This window comes from Amblyraja radiata, chromosome 17 (genome assembly GCF_010909765.2).
Source record: "Amblyraja radiata isolate CabotCenter1 chromosome 17, sAmbRad1.1.pri, whole genome shotgun sequence".
Taxonomy (NCBI): domain Eukaryota; kingdom Metazoa; phylum Chordata; class Chondrichthyes; order Rajiformes; family Rajidae; genus Amblyraja; species Amblyraja radiata.
The window spans coordinates 28,083,916-28,111,279 of NC_045972.1; the positions used below are offsets into that span (position 1 = coordinate 28,083,916).

At 44.1% G+C, this 27,364-nt stretch overlaps 1 protein-coding gene across 4 annotated transcripts in view; it reads right to left on the reverse strand.

The window, feature by feature from the left end:
- The window catches only part of kctd15 (potassium channel tetramerization domain containing 15), a 39,746-nt gene extending 19,048 nt beyond the window's left edge, over positions 1 to 20,698 (reverse strand). Inside the window, exons 1-3 of one of the 4 annotated variants that reach the window (XM_033035916.1) lie at positions 20,681 to 20,698; positions 16,083 to 16,204; positions 2,624 to 2,799 (exon numbers count right to left, since the gene is read on the reverse strand). In XM_033035916.1, coding sequence (XP_032891807.1) covers positions 2,624 to 2,799; positions 16,083 to 16,091 — 185 coding nt within the window. In that variant the 5' untranslated portion in view covers positions 16,092 to 16,204; positions 20,681 to 20,698. Of the gene's footprint in view, positions 1 to 2,623; positions 2,800 to 16,082; positions 16,205 to 16,379; positions 16,543 to 16,709; positions 16,857 to 17,212; positions 17,312 to 20,680 lie in introns of those variants that run through there. The other 3 variants (XM_033035915.1, XM_033035913.1, XM_033035914.1) reach the window with 3 other exon arrangements.
- Between the last annotated feature and the right edge of the window lie 6,666 nt (positions 20,699 to 27,364).

Consider the following 27,364-nt stretch of genomic DNA (forward strand, 5'->3'; position numbering starts at 1 on the left):
CATGGCAGATGAAATATGATTTGTAAAAATTGTGAATTTATTCCATTAGGGTAATTTTGAAATGGTAAGAGATTGAAAGATTTTGTGTTCAGTGGATAGTTAACGTGTGGACTTGGCAAGCATTTAGAAAGGCAAAAGATACATTGAAGGTACACAAAAAAGCTGGAGGACCTCAGCGGGTGCAGCAGCATCTATGGCGCGAAGGAAATAGGCAACATTTCGGCCCGAAACGTTGCCTATTTCCTTCGCTCCATAGATGCTGCTGCACCCGCTGAGTTTCTCCAGCTTTTTTGTGAACCTTCGATTTTCCAGCATCTGCAGTTCCTTCTTAAACAAAAGATACATTAATCTTTATTACAAGGGAATTTTAACACGAGTGGATATGTATTACAGGCCCACCACCGATTTTCCAGCACCCTTGGTTCCAGAGCCTTGCCGAATTATCCACTTTGCCGGACCAAGAGACGTCACATAATAATAATTCAACAATACACCTCTTACCCGATAATTATAACTCTCGTATCTCTAAAGCACCAGGCACTGCTAGAAAGTTAAATAATGAATTACCAATTAACAAAGAAGTAAACATTTAACTTGCAGGATGGAGACACACGTTCTGAACGAGCACATGCAACGCTGTTGTAAATTTGTCCGGATTTAAGGAGGTGCTGGATTATCAGTTGCCAGAAAATCGGTGGTGTACCTGTAAGGATACTGCTCCTATACTCAAAAAGGATTTGAGTATAGGAGCAGGGAGGTTCTACTGCAGTTGTACAGGGTCTTGGTGAGACCACACCTGGAGTATTGCGTACAGTTTTGGTCTCCTAATCTGAGGAAAGACATTCTTGCCATAGAGGGAGTACAGAGAAGGTTCACCAGACTGATTCCTGGGATATCAGGACTTTCATATGAAGAAAGACTGGATAGACTCGGTTTGTACTCGCTAGAATTTAGAAGATTGAGGGGGGATCTTATAAAAACGTGCAAAATTCTTAAGGGGTTGGACAGGCTAGATGCAGGAAGATTGTTCCCGATGTTGGGGAAGTCCAGAACAAGGGGTCACAGTTTAAGGATAAGGGGGGAATCTTTTAGGACCGAGATGAGGAAAACATTTTTCACACAGAGAGTGGTGAATCTCTGGAATTCTCTGCCACAGAAGGTAGTTGAGGCCAGTTCATTGGCTATATTTAAGAGGGAGTTAGATGTGGCCCTTGTGGCTAAAGGGATCAGGGGGTATGGAGAGAAGGCAGGTACAGGATACTGAGTTGGATGATCAGCCATGATCATATTGAATGGCGGTGCAGGCTCGATGGCCGAATGGCCTACTCCTGCACCTATTTTCTATGTTTCTATGTACTGCGATTGCACTGAACTCTGGTGAGACAGCATCTGGAATGTTTTATAACAGTCAGGTCTTTCTACCCAAGATGGATACACTTGTGATAGTGGGATTACAGTAAAGGTTCATGAGAAGAAACGTCTTCAGCCGGAGGGTAGCGGAGGCGAGGCTGTAGGAACTCAGTCACTGAGCATATTCAATGTAGTGTTTGATGGAATTTGTAATCAATGGGAAGGAGATTGTGATGGGAAGGTGGCACTGAGGTAAAAGGTCAGCCATGCTCTTATAAAAGTAGTAGCAGGGGCCATATGATCTACTTTTTTTAAAAGAGGCTTTTAGCTAGGCGCATGGATTTGCAGGGAATGGAGGAATATGGATCATATTCGGGGAGAGGAGATTAGTTTAACTTGGCAACATGTTCGGCACAGACATTGTGGGCTGGAGGGCCTGTTCCTGTGCTGTGCTTTTCTGTATCTATCTTTTCTGTTCTTATTCAGTCTCTAAATCAGTTCCTCCAGAATACCCTGGTGTTCGAAGAGAACACAGATGGCTGAGGAGGCTCAGTTGCATTCAGCAGAGAAATTACAGCTTCATGGGACATGAAGTAGCAATGGCCAAGACCTTACTGAATGGCAGATCAGATGCAAGGCTGTGAATGCTTCTGTTTCTATTCTATGTTCTTCCAACAGTCAAACTCCTTCTAGATTGAACCTTCTGCCCATTTTACGTCTCCATTTCCCAATGTCTCTGACTGAGTTTATAATAAAACAGCAAGATGACATTTCAGAGACACAAGGAACTGCAGATGCTGGAACCTTCAGCAAAACAAAGTGGCGGAGACAGCATCTGTGGATGAAAATTGACCAAATGGACAAGTCTGAAGAAGGGTCATGACCTGAAACGTGGTCTGTCCATTCCCACCACAGGTGCTGCTTGACCTGCTAAGTTCCTCCATCAGTCTGAAGAAGGGTTTCGGCCCGAAACATTGCCTATTTCCTTCGCTCCATAGATGCTGCTGCACCCGCTGAGTTTCTCCAGCATTTTTGTCTGCCTTCGATTTTCCAGCATTTGCAGTTCCTTCTTAAACACAAGTTCCTCTGGCAATTTGTTTTTTTGCTCAAGATAAAAGTGCACCTCAGCAGGGTGAGATGGGAATAATCACCTGGGTAGACTGGTCATATTAAGACTGATCAAAATGAAAATCCAGTAGCAAGTGTCCATGTTTTAACCATTAACCATCTGCTGATGAGTGCCTGCAAGTTGCTGACACGTTGAAACTCTTACCTGGAGTCTGTGTATTTGGTTAAGGTGGCGAGGCTGCTGGTATACATGTGTCCGCCAACATCAATGTGAACAGGAGCATTGGACTTGGTGAGCTGTGCTGGCAGTGGGATGCCCTGACATGTCACTGGTGACACAGGGGAGCGAGTCAAAGACAGGCGTGACATTGTTCTTCCCTCCTGGAAACACAACACAGATAGAATTACAGTAACAAATGCAACATGTTTTATGTTTGTGCTATACCACCTGCTGTCTGGCCAGAGAGACAATGGGGCACTGGGCACAAGATGGCACAGGTCCTAATACTCAAATATGTAATACTTGGAACATTAGACACTTGCAGGCTACGAGGGCAGATCATCAACATGTGTGGAACCAACGAGTGGGAAGTTTATTGATCCCATTCAATGTCATATCCGTTTCAGTGTCTGCAGCTGCTACTCCCTACGACTCCCCGCGTCGGTCTGCACCCCCTTCCCCCTTTGTAACTGGTTCACTGGTACCCCCGCGACGGTCTTCCCCTACGGTGTCTCCCCAGAGCCCCCTAGGCTCACCCAAACGTGTCCTTAACTTTTCAGAAGAAAAGGTTGATGAGGCAGCTCCTTACCGTACGAAGATCGGGCGGGTTAGTAAGCCACCTGTTAGGTACGGCGATTATGTGTAACCCCATTGTTATTAGATGTGACATTTTGTATGTAACAATTTATTTACTCATCGTAGTGATAACGCTTTATCTACTTTTCATTTATAGAAGAAGAGATGTAGATTGGCTATAGCATGTTAGCCAATTATAATGCTTATTAATTATAACATCCATAGTGTGAGAGTCAACCCACTGTCTACCAGTTAGAGTAGCAGTGTGAATGTGTGATGACCTGCTTAATAGATAATGACATGAACAATAAAGATGCTTGTGTTTCAACCTGTGTGAGTTTGGACTCTTTACAATTAGACACTTGCAGGCTAGCAGAGGGAGATCAGTAACATGTGCAGAACCAACGAGTGGGAGGTTTATTGATCCCATTCAATGTAATATCTGTGAGATTTGTTTGTTAAAGTCCACAGCTGAGGCAATGGAATCGAGAGCCTGTGTGATCGCCACAATCCAATCAGTAACACTCTGCTCTCAGCAGCTTTGGCTTGGCTCTGATGCAGTGGGTGGAAGGATAGACAGAGGTATGTATCTCACACACTGGCACCTGAAGTGTAAGTTGGTCTCTCATTCCTTCTGAGCTTTCAGAATCTGTGAGCCGACTCAATCTCTCTCTCCGTCTGAGCACTCTCCCTCTCCTTCATCCCCCTCTCTCCTAAGCATTTAGAATTTACAAACTTACAACATTCTTAAGGGGTTGGACAGGCTAGATGCAGGAAGATTGTTCCCGATGTTGGGGAAGTCCAGGACAAGGGGTCACAGCTTAAGGATAAGGGGGAAATCCTTTAAGACCGAGATGAGAAAAACATTTTTCACACAGAGAGTGGTGAATCTCTGGAACTCTCTGCCACAGAAGGTAGTTGAGGCCAGTTCATTGGCTATATTTAAGAGGGAGTTAGATGTGGCCCTTGTGGCTAAAGGGATCAGGGGGTATGGAGAGAAGGCAGGTACAGGATACTGAGTTGGATGATCAGCCATGATCATATTGAATGGCGGTGCAGGCTCGAAGGGCCGAATGGCCTACTCCTGCACCTAGTCTCTATGTATTTATGTATCTGCGAGCCGTTTTTAGACCAATCATCTCACTGATCTGTGGACTTGGATGTAAGGTTGTTGAGGACAGCCAATCCTCACTTGCCACCCTGAACTAACTATCCAGCAGTTACACAGTGATCTCCCTGACACGGAACAAGATTCAAAAGGCCACTAAAAGAGACAGCTCATTCTGCATTTCTTTGAATATTCCATTGTATTTAAAACTACTGCAAATGAGTAAAAATCTAATTGAAGGCAGCTCATCTAATTAGGGGAATGGAGATTCTGCTACTGCAATAGCTGGAATTGTTAATGACTGGTACAGTGCTGATTACTGCTGTTGGAAATAAAAAAAGATTGGTATTGGTTTATTATTGGCATGTGTACTGAGATACAAAGAAAATATTTATTTGCGTGCTATACAGTTGAATCATACCATTCATGGGTGTAATCAAGACATACACAAGTACAACAGGCAGTTTATAGAGTCATAGAATTATACAGCATGCAAACATAGCCTTCAGTCCATCTTACACTTGCCAACCAAGTTGTCAAGCTAGTTTAACTTGCCTGTACTGGGTCCATATCTCCCTAACCACGTACCTGTCATGTTTCCTATCCACGCACCTGTCCAAATGCCTTTTATATGTTGTTATTGTCCCTGCCTCAACTATTTCCACTGGCAGCTCATTCCCACCAACCTCTGTGTGAAAAAGTTGCTCCTCAGATCCCTGTTCAATTTTTCCCCTCTCGCCTTAAACCTTAGCGCAAAGAGGAAAATACCAGAGTGCAGAATATAGTTTTACAAGTACAGAGAAGGGGTGCAGGAAAAAAATTGCAAGGTCGACAAAGCTATACGTTGGGAGACCAGAATTACACCCTAGTTTGTGTGAAGACTGGTCACTAGTCTGATAACAGCAGGGAAGAAGCTGTCCCTGAACCAGGTGATGCATGCGTTCAAGCTTTTGTATCTTCTGCCTGAGAGAAGAGCGAATGCAGAGGTGGCTAAAGACCAGAGGCCCATCACGGGCGGCCATTTCCCCGTCACGCAGGAAGATGGTTAATTGGCCGCTGGAAGGTGTCTCTAGTGTGTAGGTTGATGTTATAATCTGGGAGGAGTTGATGCAAATGTGTAAATAGTGAAAGACAGTCGGCATGCACTCAGGAGGCCGAAGGGGCTGTTTCCACGCCACCTCACTCTCTGCCGCTCACACCTCAGATCCCTCATCTTACATCATGTGCCTCACACATCACATCTGCACCTCACATCCGGCAAATCCCCCTTTTTACACACAGCGCCCCACACTTCTCCCGCTCCATGACCAAAGGCAAAGGCTATCCTCAAGGGCCTGACCGTGGACTCCACAGCTCACACCTCACATTCTGAACCTCACCATCAAGCTTCAGCTCTCACATCTGGATCTGAGCAGATGTGACGCACCGATTTACTAAAAGCCAGCGCTCTGTATGCTGGGGAGAAACTTAAAGGAAAATAGGACCAACAACGGGAGAGTATGAGAGTAGCAGTTAACGGAAAAGGATTCAGGAGTCTTTTCGAGTAACAAGCAGCAAGAGGAAGGGTGAACTGATTCACAGGAAAGTAATTTATGTATTCGGGCAGATGACAGAAATGGATTGCTTGAATGTCCCCAGCATGGAGCACTGAAATAGGCCCTTGAGCCCACCACCCAGAACTGATCTTTATCAATCCCATTTACTGGTACTTGGTCGAAACCTGCCACCCCTTGGTCATTAAAGCATTCATCTACATGTTAACTGTCCTGGGAGGAACTGCCCCCACCATGAAGCCAATCCGTTCCAAGAGTCCGATCACTGGGTGAGTAAGTTCTTCCTCCAATCACCTGGCACTTCACCAGTGGTGCTGGCTCGAAGGGCCGAATGGCCTCCTCCTGCACCTATTTTCTATGTTTCTATGTAAACCTATTACCCTTTACTCTAACCCTAGTGACCAGTTTAATACACCTTCACAATAGGGAAAAGTAGCCAACAGTTTACCTATATACTGTAACACCTCTCTAAGGTTCCCCCATCAGACTCCTCCAAGGAATACAACCCCAATGTCTCCAGATCACTGAAATGCTCCTCCCTAGGCAACATCCTGGTGAATCTCCCCTGCACTCTTTCCAGTGCGATCATAGCCTTCATATAATGTGGGGACCAGAACTGTGCTCTAATTAGGTCTGACCAAGGTATTATAAAATTGTACCTATTCTCTTTGCTGTGATATTCTATGCCCAGCTAATGAAGGACAGCTTCTGATTTACCTTCTCCACTCTCTAATCTAGTTGTGCTGTCACTTTCATGGATCCTTAGTAAGGATGTCTGTGTTCCTCATTGCTCCTGGGGTCCTGCCATTCATGGTGCATGATCTACCCTTATTGATCCTCACAAAGGGCATCATCTTGAACTGATCTGCCTGTCGAACCAATTTATATAATATCATTTTATAGCCTAGAATAACCTCCTCACTATCAGCAACACCGGGTTATAGTGTGTTATTGCATTAATGGGCCTGTAACGTTACAGTAACTAAGCATTTCAATGTTCCGTTGGCAGTTAAACACGCAAGACTCTTGGGCTAAATTGGGCTATGGGGGTTGAAGAAGATTTGATAATAACATTATCATGAGTTTATCGGAGGGTAAAAAGAAGGGAGTTGTTCCCATTTGCAGTGATTTGTGGATCGGGGGTCACCGATTTATAAGGTGCTGTTATTACACTTTGTTTGTGGCCTCACTCTGGCAATGGAGGAGGCCCAGGCCAGAAAGGTCAGGATGGGAATGGGAGTTAAAATGGTTGGCAACCAGGAGATCCAGTAGGCCTTGGTGGAATGCGTGCATGTGTTTGGTTAAACGATCGCTGAGTTTACACTCACCTGTATCCTTCTATCACTTGCCAGGCTTTGTTGCTCCCCTTCTCTCTGCCAGGTTTCTGCCCTCCCCCCCCCCCCCCCCCACCCCCCCACCCCCACCAGTCTGAATAAACATCACCTATCCGTGTTCTTCAGAGATGCTGCCTGACCCGCTGAGTTACTCCAGCCCTTTATGGGGTTTTTTTCTAATCTAATGATGATGGCCAATATTTCCTGGGTTTAAGGTAATGTGAATAACAATGAAGGTACCTTGAAAACCAAGGAAGGTAATTCTGATTTTGTTGGGAGCAGCCTTGACGGATTCAGAGCTGTTTGACTTTCACCAACAGCTGCAGTCGTCAGCTGCTGAAGTAGCCTCTGAGACGCAAGTGTCCACCTGAATGTTCAGCAATCACACTGAGGCTGACAGCTGCAACTGTGCACTGTAATCCAGCTGTTTCATTTCCAAAACACCGCAGTCAGAGAAAGGAACTCCTTATTGCAATCGTAAAGTTTAAAAAGGACCCAGTGAGTGTTAACAAAATAATGTAAGGATTTTAGTGAATGCAGACTACCACTAAATTCCTTTAGGTATGGCAAATGTATTATGCACAAACATATTAATATACATTTTCCAATTCAAGTTCTGTTTCAAAATATTCAGCAATGGACTGAGAACGAACTGCCACAGTCAAAGTCTTTTTTCCCCAGGGTGGAAATGTCAAAGACTAAAGGGCATAGATTTAAGGTGAGAGGGACAAAGTTTAAAGGAGGGATGCGGGGCATATTCTTGTACAGAGTGGAGAGTGCCTGGAACGCACTGCTGGGGGTGGTGGTGGAGGCAGATATGAAAGTGGCATTTAGAGACCAGTTTAAATTGACATCATGTTCGGCATAGACATTGTGGGCAAAGGTTCTGCACTTGTGCTGCACTGTTCTATGTTCTGATTGTCTGAGAATGGGTGTATCTTTAAAATCACAATGCACTACCTGGGGGAGCAACAAAAGCATGGGGCCAGTGTTGCTTGCAATTCACACATCTATCACCTTTAAAATGTCTCACCCCCTCCTTCCTCATCAATGGATCAAAATCTTGGTCTGTCCCAACCTAACAGCACTATGGCAGTGCACTGCGGTGGGGGGTGCAGGTGGTGGCAATGGGAGGGAGGGGGGGGGGAGCTGAAGTTGGGTGTATCTTCAAGTTTCTTTCAGGTCTTCAACCAGCTAGTATTTTCCTGCTGCCAGCGTCGGTCTCACTGGGACACTGTGTTAATGAACCGAGGGAAAGCAGTCTCTTCTGCTTGTTGTTTTAAACATGAACAAGTTACTGCAATAGTTGGTGTCATGAGATACTGCAGCACCTGATGCTTTTCACCTCTTGTCTTTGTCACTTACTCCACCCATCTCCCAACCAAACGTCCTCACCTGTATTCGCCGACTACATATAAAGCTTTATCCTGCTCCACCTCTCTCCTCCAGCTTTCTCCCCTCTACTCCATCAGTCTGAAGAAGGGTCCATCCCTGAAACGTCATCTGCCCATTCACTCCACAGATGCTGCCCAACCCGTCGTGTTTTGCTGCGGTCGTTGCTGCGTGGGGCTCCATGCGTCGACATTGAAATGCTGCACTAGCAGTGATGCAACTTGTTATGATTCACGCTGTTGTCTGGTTTCCTGTGCCAGGAAATGGCCTTCAAAAGGAAGTGGCATTTCTCGGGGTGGCTGCCTCATGACCTTGCATACCAGGGGGAACACCATAAAAGCCAAACCCCAACTGTACTCAGATCAGAAAGAGACAGGTCACCAAAAGAGAAGTGAAGGGCCTGAAACATATATACCTGTTGTCCCAACTCCTCACAATGCAGTACTATGGGCACTAACTATCCCTCAGATCAGCTCCGGAGGATGTTGATCCTCCCTCGGGTACCATTCGTAAAGGCTTCAACACTTCAAAGCTTCAGAAAGTGCTGTCTCTCTGTTCGATACAGATCCTCAGTGTAATGACTGCTGTTGTGATAGTCCCTGAAGGTATTAATTCTGACAATGGGACTATCTTGAGGGGACCTCCTAAGCATGCTGACACTCGCTGGGGGAAGAGTCCCTGAGAGTACCAACTTGTCACTGAGATCCAGCTCCTCAGGTTGCCACTTGTCATTGGGATACAATCCCTCAAGCACAGATTTCCATTAATGTACGAGTCCCTCAGGTACTGATTCTGACTGCGATCCACTTCTTTAAACAGTGACCCCATTGTAGCTGCGGTTATTTATGACAATGACTCTTAAAGAGGCTTTATTTTTTATAGACACAAATACAGTTTCACAGGCTACGGTCATAGATTCGCCACATCCATGATCCCTGACAACCACATCCATGACAACCATTGTACCTACCTGTACAAATCCCACTTATAGACACAAAATTCTGGAGAAACTCAGCGGGTCAGGCAGCATCACTGGAGAAAGTGGATAAGTGACATTTCAGGTCAAGACTCTTCTTCAGTCTTGTAACCTATCCATGTTGGCTTGATCACGGAGGAGTTGATCCCCAGAATGTGCAGAGAATTTTTTTAAATGGGATTAAAGTAGAATTACTATAAATGGACAGTTTATGGTTGGCACAGAGCCGGTGGGCTGAGGGGGCTGTTTATATGCTGTATGACCCTGTGAATCTAAAAGGGTAATGCGAGCAGAGCATCACAAGAGGTACACAGAGAGTGATGTAACATCTCTACCAAAGGAAGCACAACCTGTCACCGCATAGCAGTTTAATTGATTTCTGGTGTAAACTGTTTCCAAATACCTTTTTACTACCTTTTTATTGCTTCACACCAACATCCATGCACAGCCAGTGATGTTTTCTCAAAATTATGCTGAATTTACGAGAGAGAGAAATGCCCTTTGTCCGAAAAGGCTCCTAGTTCATAGTCTACACAAGCTTCGAACTGTACCTCTTCCCATCAGCACAGTTTCTTCTTTCCTCAGTTTCCCTGATTGTGATTTACCTTGACAACTTCCCTTGAGAACGAGTTCCACATTCTCACTGCTGTCCGGGGAAAGAGGGTTGTACTAAATTTCTAATTTGTTGCTATCTCATAATCATGGTTCCTAGTCCAGGACAACACACATCTACTCTACACCTAGCCCATCCAACCCTACAAAAAATGTCAAATAAACCTACTCAGAACACAGGCCTGGGGCCTGGCTGGCACTGCTAATCTGAGCTGGATTAGTGCTTTATAGGTTTCAGCAGTGTTGAGCTGCGAAGGAGTTAAACTAGCTAGTTACTGCCTCAAAGAGCATGTGGACAGATGTTACTTGAAGACAGAGTCAAGAGTTCAGAAAGCAGAGAATAATAGCCTGGTACAATATATGGCACCCTTACCAATGGTCCTATGCACAAAGTGAACAAGGGATTATCATTTACACCAGGTTAAAAAACACATCGACACATCAACAAAGCAGTCACCGGCACAGACCACTGGGGCAGAGAGGTCACAGTTTGACATTATGAGGGGACCGAATAAAATTATTAGAGAAAAAGGGAGCTGGTCAAGATGTGCTTCCACTTTAGTGTGGTGGCTTCTGAAGTTGCCAATGAGACCAGTGCAGGAGACACCAGAGATTACGGACGCTGGAATCTGGAGCAGCGGGGGAACTCAGCGGGTTGAGCAGCATCTGTGGAGGGAAATGGAGAGTCGATGTTTCGGGTCGGGACCCTTCATCGGGTATGGAATGTGCAACCAATGTGGGAATGTAGACTCTTCTATAGAAGGGGCAGGTGGAGTGGGGTATTCCTTCCACTCTTGACACTGGGTTGCAAGGGCATCCGACGCATGGACGACATTCTCAATAACATTCCCAAAAATCCTTCAACACCTTGAGTAGACATGGGCCAGAGATCACCAGGAGTCAGTGGGGGGGGGGGAGGGGGGGGGGTCACACTTTTTCCAGGAGGCTTTGAAAACATTTTTGAATCTTGCCTGCTGTTTGTTTAGTTATCTCTTTCCAGAACAGAGCTCAGAACAGAACACCAGTTTAGGAATCTAGTGTAAGTGATTTGAATGATACGGTCTATCCAACACAGCGGACTGTGTGTAACTAGAGTGTACTGGGGTACAAGAGGCAAAGGAAGAATTGCCACTGATTTGTATCGCTGACGACTGCTTTATAATGATCTCCCGGAAACACTCTTAAGTACGAAGAATGGATCCATAGAGGCAACCTCCATTATAAGTTTCAGTTCCAGCCAATATTATTGGAGAGATTAATGAGCATCAGTTATATTTAACACAGATACACTATGGATGTATGGGCATAGTGAGTAGATAAGGAGATAGTCAGCTAAATAGTTGCACTGAAAATGGTAAGTCAGTAGATAGGTAGGCAGGTATACATATGCGTGAACCATATGTTTAATAACTTGTAAAACAAGTAATGCGATAGGTGATCTTGTCAGATCATCTGATAGACAGGTTTTATAAACTGTTCTTAGAACATGATGATGTGAATCAGATTATCTAGTAATTGCAGGCATCATTACTTGGTGGGTAGTCATATGGTTATACAGCGCGGAAACAGCCCTTCAGCCCAATTCATCCATGCTGACCAAAATGCTTTCCTGAGCTAGTTCCATTTGCCTGTATCACCAAACATTTCCTGTTCATAAACCTGTCCAAATGTCTTTTAAATGCTGTTGTTGGACCTGCTTGTTCCATCTATCCATCACCCTCTCTGTGAAAAACCTGCCATTCAGATCCTCTGTAAATCTTTCCCCTCTCACCTTAAACCAATGCCCTTTAGTTTTAGACTCACCTGGCCTGGGAAAAACCCTGCGACCATTCACCTTATCGATACCCCTCTTGATTTTATAAGCCTCAGAATGTACCTCCTCAGCCTCCTTTGCTGCAAGGACAACAGGCCTTTCATAACCAACCTCTCCTTATATAGCCTCCAATCTCAGCAACATCCTTGTGAATCTTTGCTGAACAATTTCTGCTTTAATCATATAAATAAAGACGCATTTATGTTACAACTATGATTCGATGCACATATTTGGAAGCCAAGTTCCAAGTCACTCTGCACTCATTCACTAAGGCGTACAACGCAATCAACTTTGCACTTGACATCTGCAAACTAATGTGCCCCTCGCTGTAATTCAAAGCATCACTGACAGTGATGATCCTTAAAACCCTGGCTTGCTTTCCATACCCCTGGAGCACCTCTCAGTGAAGACAGATATGGATGATGACATTTCCCGCCATCTTTAGTGTGCCAGCACAGCCCTGGCCTATCTGGACCAAAGAAGTTCAAAGGTCAGGACCACAAACCCAGCACAAAGCTCATTGTCTATTGATAGCAGTGATCATAGAAACATAGAAACATAGAAAATAGGTGCAGGAGTAGGCCATTCGGCCCTCCGAGCCTGCACTGCCATTCAACATGATCATGGCTGATCATCCAACTCAGTATCCTGTACCTGCCTTCTTTCCATACCCCCTGATCCCTTTAGCCATATCTAACTCCCTCTTAAATATAGCCAATGAACTGGCCTCAACTACCTTCTGTGGCCGAGAATTCCACAGATTCACCCCTCTCTGTGTGAAAAATGTTTTTCTCATCTCGGTTCCCCCTTATCCTTAAACTGTGACCCCTTGTTCTGGACTTCCCCAACATCGGGAACAATCTTCCTGCATCTAGCCTGTCCAACCGCTTAAGAATTTTGTAAGTTTCTATAAGATCCCCCCCCAATCTTCTAAATTCTAGCGAGTACAAGCCAGTCTTTCTTCATATGAAAGTCCTGACATCCCAGGAATCTTGTACATCGCATCCTCTTGTACATTTCCATGGAATACCTGCAGCAGACATCACAAAGCACTGGAGAGATACCATCAGTACTGTAACTGCAAAGTCCTCCCAATCCCATGGCAGGTTGGATGACACTCCTAGCCAACAGAAATAGCATTACGTTTAATTGGCTCCAGTGGGCATGGCCAACGTTAGCATCACAGCTCCAAGCTCCACCCTTGGGGGAGATTACCAGGTGGACAGAGGAAATGATTCAAAGATGTCCTCAGGACCTCCCTCCCTCACAGCGCAGCAATCCCTGCCCAATGACTGCACAGTAAGGGGGCAGAGCATTCAGGATGGGACTGACAATCTCCAACATCTTTGTCAGCTGCAAGCAGAAGTCCCATGAAAACAGTAGAAGCAACCAACTTGCACCATCAACCCACCAGCTCAACAAACGCCTCCTCTCCATCTGTGGTAGATCATTGGATCATGCATCCCTCATCCTTGAACAAATCATCCTTAAAACTATTGGACTGCCCAAGAAGAAAGTTCTAGCACATCAGGATAACCCTCTTGCTCATCTTTGAAGCATCTTTACATCCATCTGAGATAGATTTGGGGTTTCAGTCTTATAACATGCCAAAAGAGTGCAGCACTCCCCAAACTCAGCTCTGTATCATCAACGTTGTGATTAGTCTCTAATGTGGGTTCAAACCCATAGCCCAAATGAACCACGGTCTATATATCCAGTTCACAATCTACTCAGTCATACGGCAATGACTCCATGGATCATTGTAGAGTTGTAGTCGTGAAATAGACCATTCAGTCCCACTGGGTTCATATCTGAGCTATGTTCCATCTGAGGCTCCTCAAACTTTTCTCTATCTAAACCTTTGTTTCTTTCTCCCACACATGTTTACCCAGCTTTCGCACAAGTGTATCACATCTCCTCTCGTTACTTCGACCATTCACCGTAGGGACAAGTTCCACATTCTCACTCTTCTCGCAGTGAATATCTATTGTCTGAATTGCCCATTGAATTTATCATGTTTTTTTCATATTTGTGATCTATAGTTTTGGTCGCCTGCATGTGCAAATAACCTTAGATAGACACAAAATGCTGGAGTAACTCAGCGGGACACGCAGCATCTCTGGAGAGAAGGAATGGGTGACGTTTCGGATCGAGACCCGAATAACCTTACCGGGTGTACAGATGCATGGTCCCGAAAAGTGGGAAGTTAGGTGAACAGTATGGTGAAGATGTTTGGCATGCTTGCCTTCATTGGGAAGGGTTTTGAGTACAAAAGCTGGCACATTATAATGCAGCTGTGTAAGTTGGTGAGACCACACCATGTGTAGTATTGTGTACTGTGAGCAGTTCAGGTCACCCAGCTATAGGAAGGATGTGATTAGTTTGAAATGAGTTCAGAAGAGATTCACCCAGGATGTTACCTGGGCTTGCGGGCTCGAGTTATAAGGAGAGGCTGGATAGGTTGGGACTTTGTCCTTTGAGCAGAATAGCAGGCTGAGGGATGACCATACGAGGTGTACAAGATCATGAGGGGCATGGATAAAGTGAATGCCCACAGTCTTTTTCCCAGGATAGAAGATACTAAAATGAGATGCTTATGGTGAGAGGGGAGAGATTTAAGAGGGACCTCAGGGACAACCTTTTCACTCAGAGGGCGATCCATATATGGAGCAAGCTGCCAGAGGAAGCTATAGAAGTGGATACAATTACGACTTTTAAAAGACATTTGGACAGATAGTTCGACCCAAAACATCACCCATTCTTTCTCTCCAGAGATGCTGCCTGTCCTGCTGACACTCCAGCATTTTGTGTCTACCTTTGGACAGATAGTAAGGGTTTAGCAGGATATGGGCCAAATGCAGGAAAATGGGACCAGCCCAGTATGTCAACTTAGTTAGTGTGGACAAAGTGGGCCAAAGGGCCCGTTTCCCTAATGTAGCTCTATGACTATAACTTCATTTATGAATAATGACATATTGGCTTAATCTTCAAGACCCACTTTAGGGAAAAGAACATTCTTTTCTACTGGATATAACCTCTTATTTTGGAATCTCTCCAGAAAAAATATATTTGCACCTTTTCCAGTATCTCTACATCATTTTTTTGTTGTAATATGGACACTAGAAATGTTCACAACACTCCAAGACATAATTCAGGTTCCCTACAAGTAAAACAAAAGTCCTAGTTATTTTTCAATCCAAGCCTGATAGGAATGTCTTGTGGCCTTATTAACACACGTCTCTTCCTGATTACCTGCTGAACAAATAATTTAACGGAAGATCTGATCGGCAGATGAAGGGAAGGTTTCCGTGGCGTTGTAAATCTGTGGAGATATTGGATATTGGTGGGGCCCGCTCTGCCGCAAGGAGTGGCGGGCGGCAGTGGAGCGGAGCCTCTCCGATAACCTGCGGGGAACTGCACTCTGTTCGCAGGCCGTCCGCAGCTCTCACTCCCCCAGTTGTTCCAGCTTGCCGGTGGCAGCTGTACAAGCTGCGGGAACTTAGGTTTAACTTCTCCGGGTCCCCCATTCATTCATTCATTCAAACTTTGAACAAATCGACATTCCTTCAATCCCACACTGAATTTGTCTTTTAAACGCTGAACCTTTAGTCAGTAAAGCTCACAACAAAGCTGATCATAAAACCCTGCATCAACATTAATACATGAAGCTCTGCAGGAGGAGACTGTTGTAAAGTGCTGGGAGTTGCCGGGAATAAAAGCCGAGTCTCTTCCGCGGGCTCCTGAGCCGTGACCTCGGAGCCGGAGCTAACCGGGACCTCTGGTAATAACACATTCGACCCCGGGATCACAGGAGGGGAACCCGAAGAAAGAAGGGAAGGGTAGAGCGGAGAGGGAGCTTGTCTCCGGGAGAGGCAGTGGGCAAGGAGAGAGCCCGGCTCCGGTAGTAGACGGCGCGGGCACCGACACCACCAACCGGGGGACCGAAGGCGGCGACCGGAGCTCGGTACAAGGGACAATAAAAAAACCCGGCGACCGGCGAAACACTGTCAAAGTACAAGCAGCTAAGACATAGCAAGTTGCAAAAGACGCGGCGACCGCTGTAAAAAACCGGGCTCCTACCGTGAACATTAAATCTCTTCTCTGTTGCCTTCGCCCCGAACACAATTCGATGGGGATTTCTCTCTCGCCCTCCCTTCGCTCTCTCCGGCTGGCTTCTTTCTGTGTTAAAAGCAGATTGGGATCTGTTGCAGAATAAGAGAGAGAGACAGAAAACCAATAATCAGTCTCTAAATAACACAGGGAGGCGAAGGAGGAAAAAAAGCTGTAGTGCCGCGGGCTATTACACGGCCCCGGGGCAGGGACAGGACTCCGATTAAATCGCTCTCTGGCTCATTTCGAAATATTTTTTTCTCCTACCGAACTGATGCGAAACAGTCTCTCCACAGCCCTCGGTGGTGGGATTATTCTCTCCTTTTTTTTGCTCCTTTCTGTTGCTAACGGTTCAATTTCTCACTCCCCGGTTCCGTCCCCTCTACTCTGGATAACGGTTTTAATCAGATGTACTGTCACATCTCTTAATACATTTGGCAACCCCCTCCCACCCCCCGTCCCCCCCAAAAAATAGAGCTGATTTTAATCATTGTCATTCCTTCTGATGTAATCTTCCCCCAGGCATTTTTAACCAGGCATAAATTTTCAGTTCTGAGAAAAATAAGTAACACAGAACACGTTTGCTGCGATCTTTACCCAGGCTGATTAACAGAAATAGTGGGGGACTTGTTGATGTGAAGGTGCCGGCTAGGATTCCATCTGCATTTTTAAATAGATGTGCTGAGCATGTATGTGTATTTTTCTGCATTTTCCTAACGTCTCCAATGCCAAATTTCCTGCTGGCCATTAAATCCCAATGACGTGAATCCCCATGCATTCTTCTATTGTAAAGAGCGCCCTCGCAACTTGCCTCTGGCGTAAAGCGCCATTTCAATTATAGCTATGTGTCTGCCACTAAAATTTCTCCGGGAGCTCCGCCGGCGATTGGCCTCAATTGCTTTTGTTTCTTTAAAACCATCTTTAAATATTTTCTTGCCCCTCTCTCTTTGTTTTTATAGATTGTTATAAATATTGTTTCATGTTTTGCTCGTCTTAATTTTTTTTATTTGCCAAAAAACTTTCCCTCCCACTCTGCAGTTCATTGCAATGTCATTACTTCGAATGCAAAGTTATTATAATATGTTTTTTTTTACACATACACACACGATCAGCCTTCCAGTTTCTCGACGAAGCGGTTTTTGTTTTTTTGCAAAGGTGTTTGAAAGGTTGATTTCGCTCCCACCTCTTTGTCGGCGCGGATTGTGTCGAAGTGAAAGGAGTTGTTCAGGAGTTCTGCTCCACATTTACCTGCAACTCAAATTCCTGCACTTTCTTTTACCCTCTTTATGTTTTGAAAATTGATCTTTGGCGCCAACTAGCTACACTATCATGTAAGGGTGACTTTTGACTGGGATGTTTAAGGACAACAATATGAAGCTATATAAAACAATGTTTTCTGGAGTATAGACAAAGAACATAGAAAGGTACAGCAAAGGAACAGGCCCTTCAGCCCACTATGTCTGTACCGAACATGATGCCAAGATGCACATGATCCATATCCCTCCATTGTACAATTTAAGAAATTTCTTTAAATTGACATAATATCAGAAATTTCAGAGATTCCTCCAATATCACCATTAAAAGGGAGAATTGGGATAAAACAAGAAAGTCTGGATGTGGTTTTTCTATTTCATGGCAGATTTCCAACAGATTTATGCAGCACAGAAACAGGACCTTCACCCCATCTTGTCCATCACAACCAAGATGGTGAAGGGGAAAAGAGAGATCTGAGGGGTAACTTTTTCACACAATGGGTGGTAGGTGTATGGGACGAGCTAGTTGAGAGGAGGTAGTTGAGGCTGGGACTATCCCAACGTTTAAGAAACCGTTAGACAGGTACATGGATAAGACAGGTTAGGAGGGATATGGACCAAATGCAGGCAGGTGGGACTACTGTAGCTGGGCCTTGTTGGCCAGTGTGGGTAAGTTGGGCCGAAGGGCCTGTTTGCACACTGTATCACTATATGATTCTATGCCCCATCTAAGCTAGTCCAATTTAACTGTGTCTGGCCCACGTCTCTCTAAACCTTTCCTATCCATGTATCTGTCCAAATTTATTTTAAACACTGTTATTAAATATCCGTCCATTCCCTATATATTCATGTACCTATCTATCATCCACTTAATTGGCAAGACAGTGTATCCAACTTCTTCGAAGGGCAAACCAGAAGAGAACAAGAATACACGAAAATAAGGGACAGAGAATACTGCCAGGTCCCTCCTACCTCAATATGACCATGGCTGACCTATCCTGTACCAGTTTCCAGAACTCTCAATTCATGACTCTTTCAAATAATTATCTCCATCCTAAATGTATCGAATCATCTGACCTCCCCAACCCTTGGAAAGAATTTCTGCGATTCACTACCCTCGGAAAAGAAATTTCCATGCATCTCAGTTTTAAATAATATATCTTGTATTTATATCCCCTTGTTTATGATTCTCCACTAGTGAGACATAGAATATAGATTCAACCTGTCGAGTCTCTCTTGATAGGGCAACCCTCTCATTCCAGGAATTTGTCTGGTGAATCTTCTTTGGACCACTTCCAATGCCTTTTTAGGTCTGGTGACCAAAACTGTGCCCTATATTCCAGCTGAGGTTTCACCAGCACCCGGTAAAACTGGAACAAAACCTCCATTTTCTTAAACTCCAACCCCTTCACAATAAAATCCAACATGACATTTGCCATCTCAACTACTTGTTGGTCCTGCCTGCTAGGTTTATGTGATTCATACTCGAGTTCCTAGATCCATCTAAACCTCCATCTTCCTGGGGGTGGGTTTTGCCTTGAAATAAAATGATCTGGTCTGGTGCCTTGGCAATTCCTCCTGTGTACATCTCATGACTTAGGCTCACTCGAACATGGATTATACATACTGCAGTCATCAGTACATACACCCTAACCCTTGATGCTATTGTGAGGCAGGAGGACTTACTCTGATCTTGAAGACACTCCTGTTGGGAAACAACTTGATCCTCAATGGCATCAACGCTGGGGTCTGAATATACACTACGCTTTGGAAATGGTGTGATTGTCAAGGAGAAAGTAAATTAAGCTAACTCTACCAGAATCTTCTTTTGAGAGGAGACTTGTCACAACCAACATCCCATTTCATCAGAGGGACAACCACAAAACCTTACAGCAACTTAAATGGCACATGTTTGATTAGATTATTGTCTGGATGAAAGACTGCAGGAGAGCCTGCATCTACACCATGACAGATGCTAGTCACCCCTGGACTGACCACTACCTAATCCTTTAATGTTTTCATCATCTTGGCTCGAAAACAAAGGCAGCAATGGGAACGTTGCCAGAAGAAAATCAATGAAAGTCGCAAGGATATTGCAAAGGCAGCTTTTCTCAGAAAGCATCTCCCAGACAAAAGGATACAAGATTGCAGACAAACCATTTATAAATCAACTGTGAAATAAAAAGGGCAATTGTAACACAGACAGAAATTTGGCCAAGTGACAAGAATCAGAAAGTAGTATTGATCAGATTGTACATTTTACCGTGTTTTTTTTCATAAAATGAGATGAGAATTGTGTGATAAAGGTTGTGCCTAGTCAGAGAAGTTGCTGTTTGATAAGTGCTTTATATTCTGTTTATGGGACATACAACTTATTCTTATTAAGAAGGTGAGAGTGCTATCTAAATAACTCTCCCTGAGGATCAGTTTCAGGCCATGATCAAACAAACATACCAACCAGCAGGTAGCTAAAACTTCAAATATCTGCATTTAGTAATAGATACTCTTCATCAGAAAGAATCGTCATTAGTTTAGTACACTTCACATCCCAGGATGTCACTAAGCAAGCCATTTTGAACTACTTTCTAACAAGTAGTCACTATTGGCGACACAAAGAATTGCAGATGCTGGAAGTTTAAGTTAAACACAAAGTACTGGAGGAACTCAGCAGGTCAGGAAGCATCTATGGAGGGAATGGACATGCAATGTATTGCGTCGAGACCCTTCAGATTTCAAGACTTGATGACTAGACGACTTGGGTACCTTCTCCACCGTGATTTCTACTTTCCATGAATGAGTACTTAGTTCTCGGGGTAAGGTGAAGATAACAAGGTCTCCAGTGCACGTTTTGATGTTTAGGATCCGCTGCAATACTCTGTGAAGTTGAAGAAAGCAGGCTCATAATAAAACAGTTGACTCTTAATGCCTTCAGGGCAACCAGGGAAGGGCTTAAAATCTTACCTTAAAATCCTTCCTAAACTATCCACATGCCAAACACAAACCTTGTAAACATTTGCGGGCCCATTTGGATTGGACAAGGCAGACTAATTATTAGTTTTTAAAGTACAATTCCTGGCTTTCCTTGTAATAAAATAAAGTTGATTAAATACTAAAAAGCATCCTGGTATCATAGAACCAGACAACAGCGAGGTGTCACTGCATTAAAGGACAGAAGGGAGGAGATAAATTGGGATATAAACCATATAACTACATCTTGCTTGAAGAAATCAGGGCGTAGGCCGATTGCTGGAGGCATATTTAAGATCTCCAATTCCAACAAAGGCCCCACATTTTGCCCGGGAGGCTCTGGCTCACCTGGCAGGCTGGGACCGCACCCCTTCCGACAAGCTGTTGTTTCCCTTCAGGCCTTGAAGTGATCTGTCCCAGCTTTCCAACCTGTGGGCGTCATAACTAAGTAGCTGGGAGTGCCTTGCAAAACCAGAGACAAATACCATATTGTAGCTAAATGTGCAGCAGATGTTGTATACAATGGTACTTTGCAGAATTCGTATTTCAGAACCCAAACTTAATGATCTGATGAATCTCTCCAGAACAAATTGTAAATGTAAAATCAGTTTTTAAAACTCCCAAACATAATCTTAGAATTTGTAAAAGTAACTTTGAAGCTCTCAGATACACTCAGTCATACAGCATGGAAACAGGCCCATCAGCTCAACTTGTCTAAGATGCCCCATCCAAGTTTGCCCGAATTTGCCCATATACCTCTGAACACCTCTGGTTTTGATTTCCTTACTCTGGGTAAAAAACTGTGCATTCGCCCTCTTTAATCCCCTAGTGATTTTATACACCTCTATACTATCACCTCTCAGCCTCCTGCACTTAAGGGAATAAAGTCCTAGCCTTCCTAAATGTCTCCATATACAGTGGCTTGCAAAGGTTTTCATAACCCTTGAATTTTTCCACATTTTGTCACGTTACAACCACAAACATTTTATTGGGATTTTATGTGATAGACCAACACAAAGTGGCGCATAATTGTGAAGTGGAAGGAAAATGATACATGGTTTTCAAATTTTTTTACAAATAAAAAACTGAAAAGTGTGGCGTGTAAAAGTATTCAGCCTCCTTTACTCTGATACCCCTCAATAAAATCCAGTGCAACCAATTGCCTTCAGAAGTCACCTAATTAGTAAATAGAGTCCACTTGTGTGTAATCTAATCTCAGTATAAATACAGCTGTTCTGTGAAGGCCTCAGAGGTTTGTTAGAGAACATTAGTGAACAAACAGCATCATGAAGCCCAAGGAACACAACAGACAGGTCAGGGATAAAGTTGTGGAGAAGTTTAAAGCAGGGTTAGGTTATAAAAAAATATCTCAAGCTTTGAACATCTCACGGAGCACTGTTCAATCCATCATCCGAAAATGGAAAGAGTATGGCACAACTGCAAACCTATCAAGACATGGCCGTCCACCTAAACTGACAGGCCAGGCAAGGAGAGCATTGATCAGAGAAGCAGCCAAGAGGCCCATAGTAACTCTGGAGGAGCTGCAGAGATCCACACCTCAGGGGGGAGAATCTGTCCACAGGACAACTATTAGTCGTGCACTCCACAAATCGGGCCTTTATGGAAGTGGCAAGAAGACGTAGTTTGCAGTTTGCCACAAGCCATGTGGGGGACACAGCAAACATGTGGAGGAAGGTGCTCTGGTCAGGTGAGACCAAAATTGAAGTTTTTGGCCTAAATGCAAAACGCTATGTGTGGCGGAAAACTAACACTGCCCATCACCCTGAACACACCATCCTCACTGTGAAACATGGTGGTGGCAGCATCATGCTGTGGGGATGCTTTTCTTCAGCAGGGACAGGGAAGCTGGTCAGAGTTGATGGGAAGATGGATGGAGCCAAATACAGGGCAATCTTGTAAGAAAACCTGTTAGAGTCTGCAAAAGACTTGAGACTGGGGCGGAGGTTCACCTTCCAGCAGGACAACGACCCTAAACATACAGCCAGAGCTACAATGGAATGGTTTAGATCAAAGCATATTCATGTGTTAGAATGGCCCAGTCAAAGTCCAGACCTAAATCCAATTGAGAATCTCTGGCAAGACTTGAAAATTGCTGTTCACAGATGCTCTCCATCCAATCTAACTGAGCTTGAGCTATTTTGCAAAGAAGAATGGGCAAAAATTTCAGTCTCTAGATGTGCAAAGCTGGTAGAGACATACCCCAAAAGACTTGCAGCTGTAATTGCAGCGAAAGGTGGTTCTACAAAGTATTGACTCAGGGGAGCTGAATACTTTTGCACGCCACACTTTTCAGTTTTTTATTTGTAAAAAAATTTGAAAACCATGTATCATTTTCCTTCCACTTCACAATTATGCGCCACTTTGTGTTGGTCTCTCACATAAAATCCCAATAAAATACATTTACGTTTGTGGTTGTAACGTGACAAAATGTGGAAAAGTTCAAGGGGTATGAATACTTTTGCAAGCCACTGTAACTCAGCCCCTCAAATCCTGGCAACATCCTCATTAATCTTCTCTGCAATCTTTCCGGCTTAATGTTAAGCTTCCTATAGCTTCACCAATGTCTTGTACAACTGTAACATATTGTGCCAATTCCCAGACTGATCAATGCCAATGTACAAAATGCCTTCTTGACCATCATATCTACCCGGCTGTGATGCCACTTTCAGGGAACGATATACCTGCATTCCTAGATCCCTCTGCTCTACACCACTCCAAAGGGCCATCCCACTTACTATGAAGGTCCTGCTTTGACTTCCCAAAATGCAACACCTCACACAAAAAGCCAATTGTGTCACTAATATACTTTAGGTGGGGGGGGGGGGGGGGGCCGCCGCATAACTACTTTTGCTGGACCTGTAACTGGCTCCACTCCCAATATGATTAATCTTTAACTTCATATCAAACTTTTTCTGAACAAATATGGACTACTGTCATATTCTCTTTTCATGGTTCAATAGCCCCTTGGTTACTTGCACTGATGCGAGCTTTTTAGTTTAAATTTATTTAAACCAAGTTCAAATTCTGAAACCCCTGTGTTATAACTAGAACATCTTATCCTTTATACAACCCCTTGTAATGCCTCCATTTAATTCCATTAACAGCCCTTGTACTCACAAACTAATCCTTCTACAGCAAAATCAAGAGTGTGGAGTGATTATCCTGAAGCAGGGTGGGATATCTACCTTGTATTATATTAAGCCACTCAAATTAGGACGTTTCCTGGTTTGATCACAATTGGTGTCAACAAAGTTGATTTGAATCTAATAATATACTGTTGTCTGGTTACACCTAGTTTAGGGAGGGGAATTTAGCAGGAATTCCCATTCTGTTCACCATCAAAGTGATCCTTGCTGGCACATTTGTGCATGAAAAATGTAGATTGAAAGTAAAAACAGAATATTCTCAAAACACTCATCAGGCCAGATAGCTTTCCCTTAGACACAAGAAACTGCAGATGCTGGTTTACAAAAAAAGTCACAAAGTACTAGAGTAGCTCAGTGGATCAGGCAGCATCTCTGCAGAACATGGATTTGTAACGTTTCAGGTCGGGACTCTTCTGCAGACACTTCCCCTTTCTGATTCTCTTTAACTCTGTCTTGCTTTCCACAGATGTTGCTTAACATGGAAGTTGCTCTGGAAGATTAGATCGCACGAGATCAAGGAAGAGCTAGCTGACTGAATACATCATTTGATTCATTGAAGGAAGCATAAGATGGTGATGGAAGGTTATTTTTCGGGCTGGAGGCCTGTGACTAGTAGTGTGCCTCAGGGATCGGTGTTGGGCTGCATGTGTTTTATATCAACGATCTAGATGAGAATGTACAAGGCATGATTACTAAGTTTGCAAATGTAACTAAAGTATCATTGCTAGCGAAGATGGTTATCAAAAATTACAACAGGATCTTGATCAACTGTGCAAGTGGGCCGTGGATTGGTTAATGGACTTAATGCAGATTAGTGCAAGGTATGACATTTTGGGATGTCAAACTATGGCAGGATCTTCACAGGTCCTGAACGGAAAGGCTCTGGGGAGTGTTGTAGAGCAAAGGGATCTGGGAGTGCAGGTACACAATTCCCTGAAGGTGATCTCACAGGTAGATAGGATAGTAAAGAAGGCTTTTGGTAGATTGGCCATCAAGAGTCAGGGTATTAAGTATAAAAGTTGGAATGTTATGGAACAGTTGTACAGGACATTGGTGGGGCCACATTTGCAGTACTGTGTTCAATTTTGATGACCTTGCTATTGGAAGGATGTCATTAAGCTTTAAAGAGTGAAGAGACGATTTACAGGGATGTTGCCAGGCCTCAAGGGACTAAGCTATAGGATGGCAAGCTAACACTTTATTCTTTGGAGGGCAGGAGTCTGAGGTGTGATTGTATAGAGGTGTCTAAAATTGTGAGGGAATTAGAAGTGAATGCACAGTGCCTTATTCCCAGGGTAGAGGAATCAAGAATCAGAGGACATAATTTTAAGGTGAGAGAGTAAAGATATAAGAAACTGAGGGGCAACTTTTTCACTCAGAAGGTCGTGGGTACATGGGACAAGCTGCTAGAGGAAGTGGTTGAGGCAAGTACTATAACAGCATTTAAAAGACATGGGAAGGTACATGGATAGGAAAGGTTTAGAGGAATATGAGCCAAACATGGGCAAATGGCACGCTTAGATCCTGATTTGCATGGACTTACTGGTCCAAATGGCCCATTTCCAGGCTGTATGACTATTCTGTTTATGGTTTTATTTCAAATATATGCATATTTTAAATTTTCACTGTGGAAATCAAATTGGTCAGTGTTTGATTTTTATGATAAAGACTAAATTAGTTTCAGCTGTGACACATTTCCTGGCCAAAGCACGTGCCTAGATACGTGCTGGATACAATTCGCCATTAAGACATTGGATTGTAATATCTGTGAAGAGGTGGGAGAGTCATAGAGACATACTGTAGAACACCAGAAATTTGGGGTGCGTCTCACATTGTAGACTACCACATGTGCTGAAAAAATGTACAATTTAAACACATTTAGACTTCAGTGGCAACAAGTATTATAATAGTAGCTTCAATTGTCATGTTACTTAAATAACATGTTTCAACATATGCTCCCTACTTAAGTATACACAGAAGTAGTAGAAATGGATGACTGCTCAGCAAATTAAGACGACACACAAGGTGATATTGTAGTTTCCTGAGTGCATCACCTTCTCCAGTCAGTATTCACCTCTGCATACTGAAGATAGCACTAGCTCCTCAGACAGTACAATCAGAGTGTCCACAATAACATTCTTGCTTGCATTCAGGGAAATTAAATTTGTCATCAGTCTTAATTGTCTTACCCTTTATCCTAAGACTTTGACACCTGATCTGGGATTTCCTAGACATTGGGAATGATTATGGAATTTCAAATGTGGAATTGGGGCAATCTTTACCACAGCCAAATCATATATGTTCAAAAAGGATCTACAGTATTATATCTATTATAAACCCACTGACTCACATAGCTATCTAGACTATCCTTCTTCCCACCTTGTCTCCGATACTCTATCCCCTACTCACAATTTCTCCATCAACGTCGCATCTGTGCCCAAGATGAGGTGTTCCATACCAGGTCATCAGAGATGTCATTCTTTACGGAACGGGAGTTCCACGCTTCCATTATAGATGAGGCCCTCACTATCCTGCTCCGCTCTTGCTCCTCCTCCCCCCATTCGCAACAGGGACAGAGACCCCCTTGTCCTCACCTTCCACCCCATCAGCCATCGCATTCAGCACATAATCCTCCATCATTTTTGCTACCTCCAACGGGATCCCACTACTAGCCAAATCTTCCCATCTCCACCCCTTTCCGCAGAGACCGTTCCCTCCGCAACTCCCATGTCAACTCGTCGCTTCCCACCCAAACCACCCCCTCCCCACGTACTTTCCCCTGCAACCGCAGGAGATGCAACACCTGTCCCTATACCTCCCCCATCAACTTCGTCCAAGGACCCCAACAGTCTTTTCAGGAGAGACAGAGGTTCACTTGCACCTCCTCCAACCTCATCTACTGTATCCGCTGTTCCAGGTGTGGACTCCTGTGTATCGGCGAGACCATGCGCAGGCTCGCCGATCGTTTCGTTGAACACCTCCGTTCAATCCGTCTTAACCAACCTGATCTCCCGGTGGCTCAACTCTTTAACTCCCCCTCCCATTCCCACACTGACCTTTCTGTCCTGGGCTTCCTCCATTGTCAGAGTGAGACCCAGCGCAAATTGGAGGAACAGCACCTCATATTTCACTTGGGCAGCTTACACCCCAGCGGTATGACCATTGACCTCTCTAACTTCAAGTAACCCTTGCTTTCCCCCTATCTCCATCCCCTCCCCCTTCTCAGTTTTCCGACCAGTCAGTCTCCGACTACATTTTATGTTTGTTGTTACCTACTCCCAACAATGATCGATTCTACATTTTCCTTGATCTGCATTTCCTGTTGTGTTTTCTTCCTTATCCATACACTTCCTTATCTATGTCTGCCTACACCCCTGACATGTCGGAAGAGTCTCGACCCAAAATGTCACCCATTCCTTCTCTCCTGAGATGCTGCCTGTCCTGCTGAGTTACTCCAGCATTTTGTGTCTGTAGATTGGTTACTTTACTTACTAACCAATGTAATGCTTTATTATTATCGCAAACCGACATGTGCTGCCATACAGTAGATGTCATATGCTGTAGTGTGCTGAACACGTTACTCAATAAATACTGTTGTACCAGATCAGTGAGTATGTTTGATGCATTCAACATGGTGTCAGCCGTGGTTGACCCATTCCGCGTTTAAGTATATCGGTTTTTATTTATTTCCAGTGTTTTATTTTCACCCGTTTTGTCCCTCTTCTCATGTTGCCATGGCCAGCTCATTCCGTAAACCTGATCCTCTGATTTTTGACTCAGACCTCGCTGAACGTTGGCGGATTTTCGATGGAAATTTAAATAGGATAAAGGCTACAGGTGCATAATGCCCCTGTCCCACTTAGGA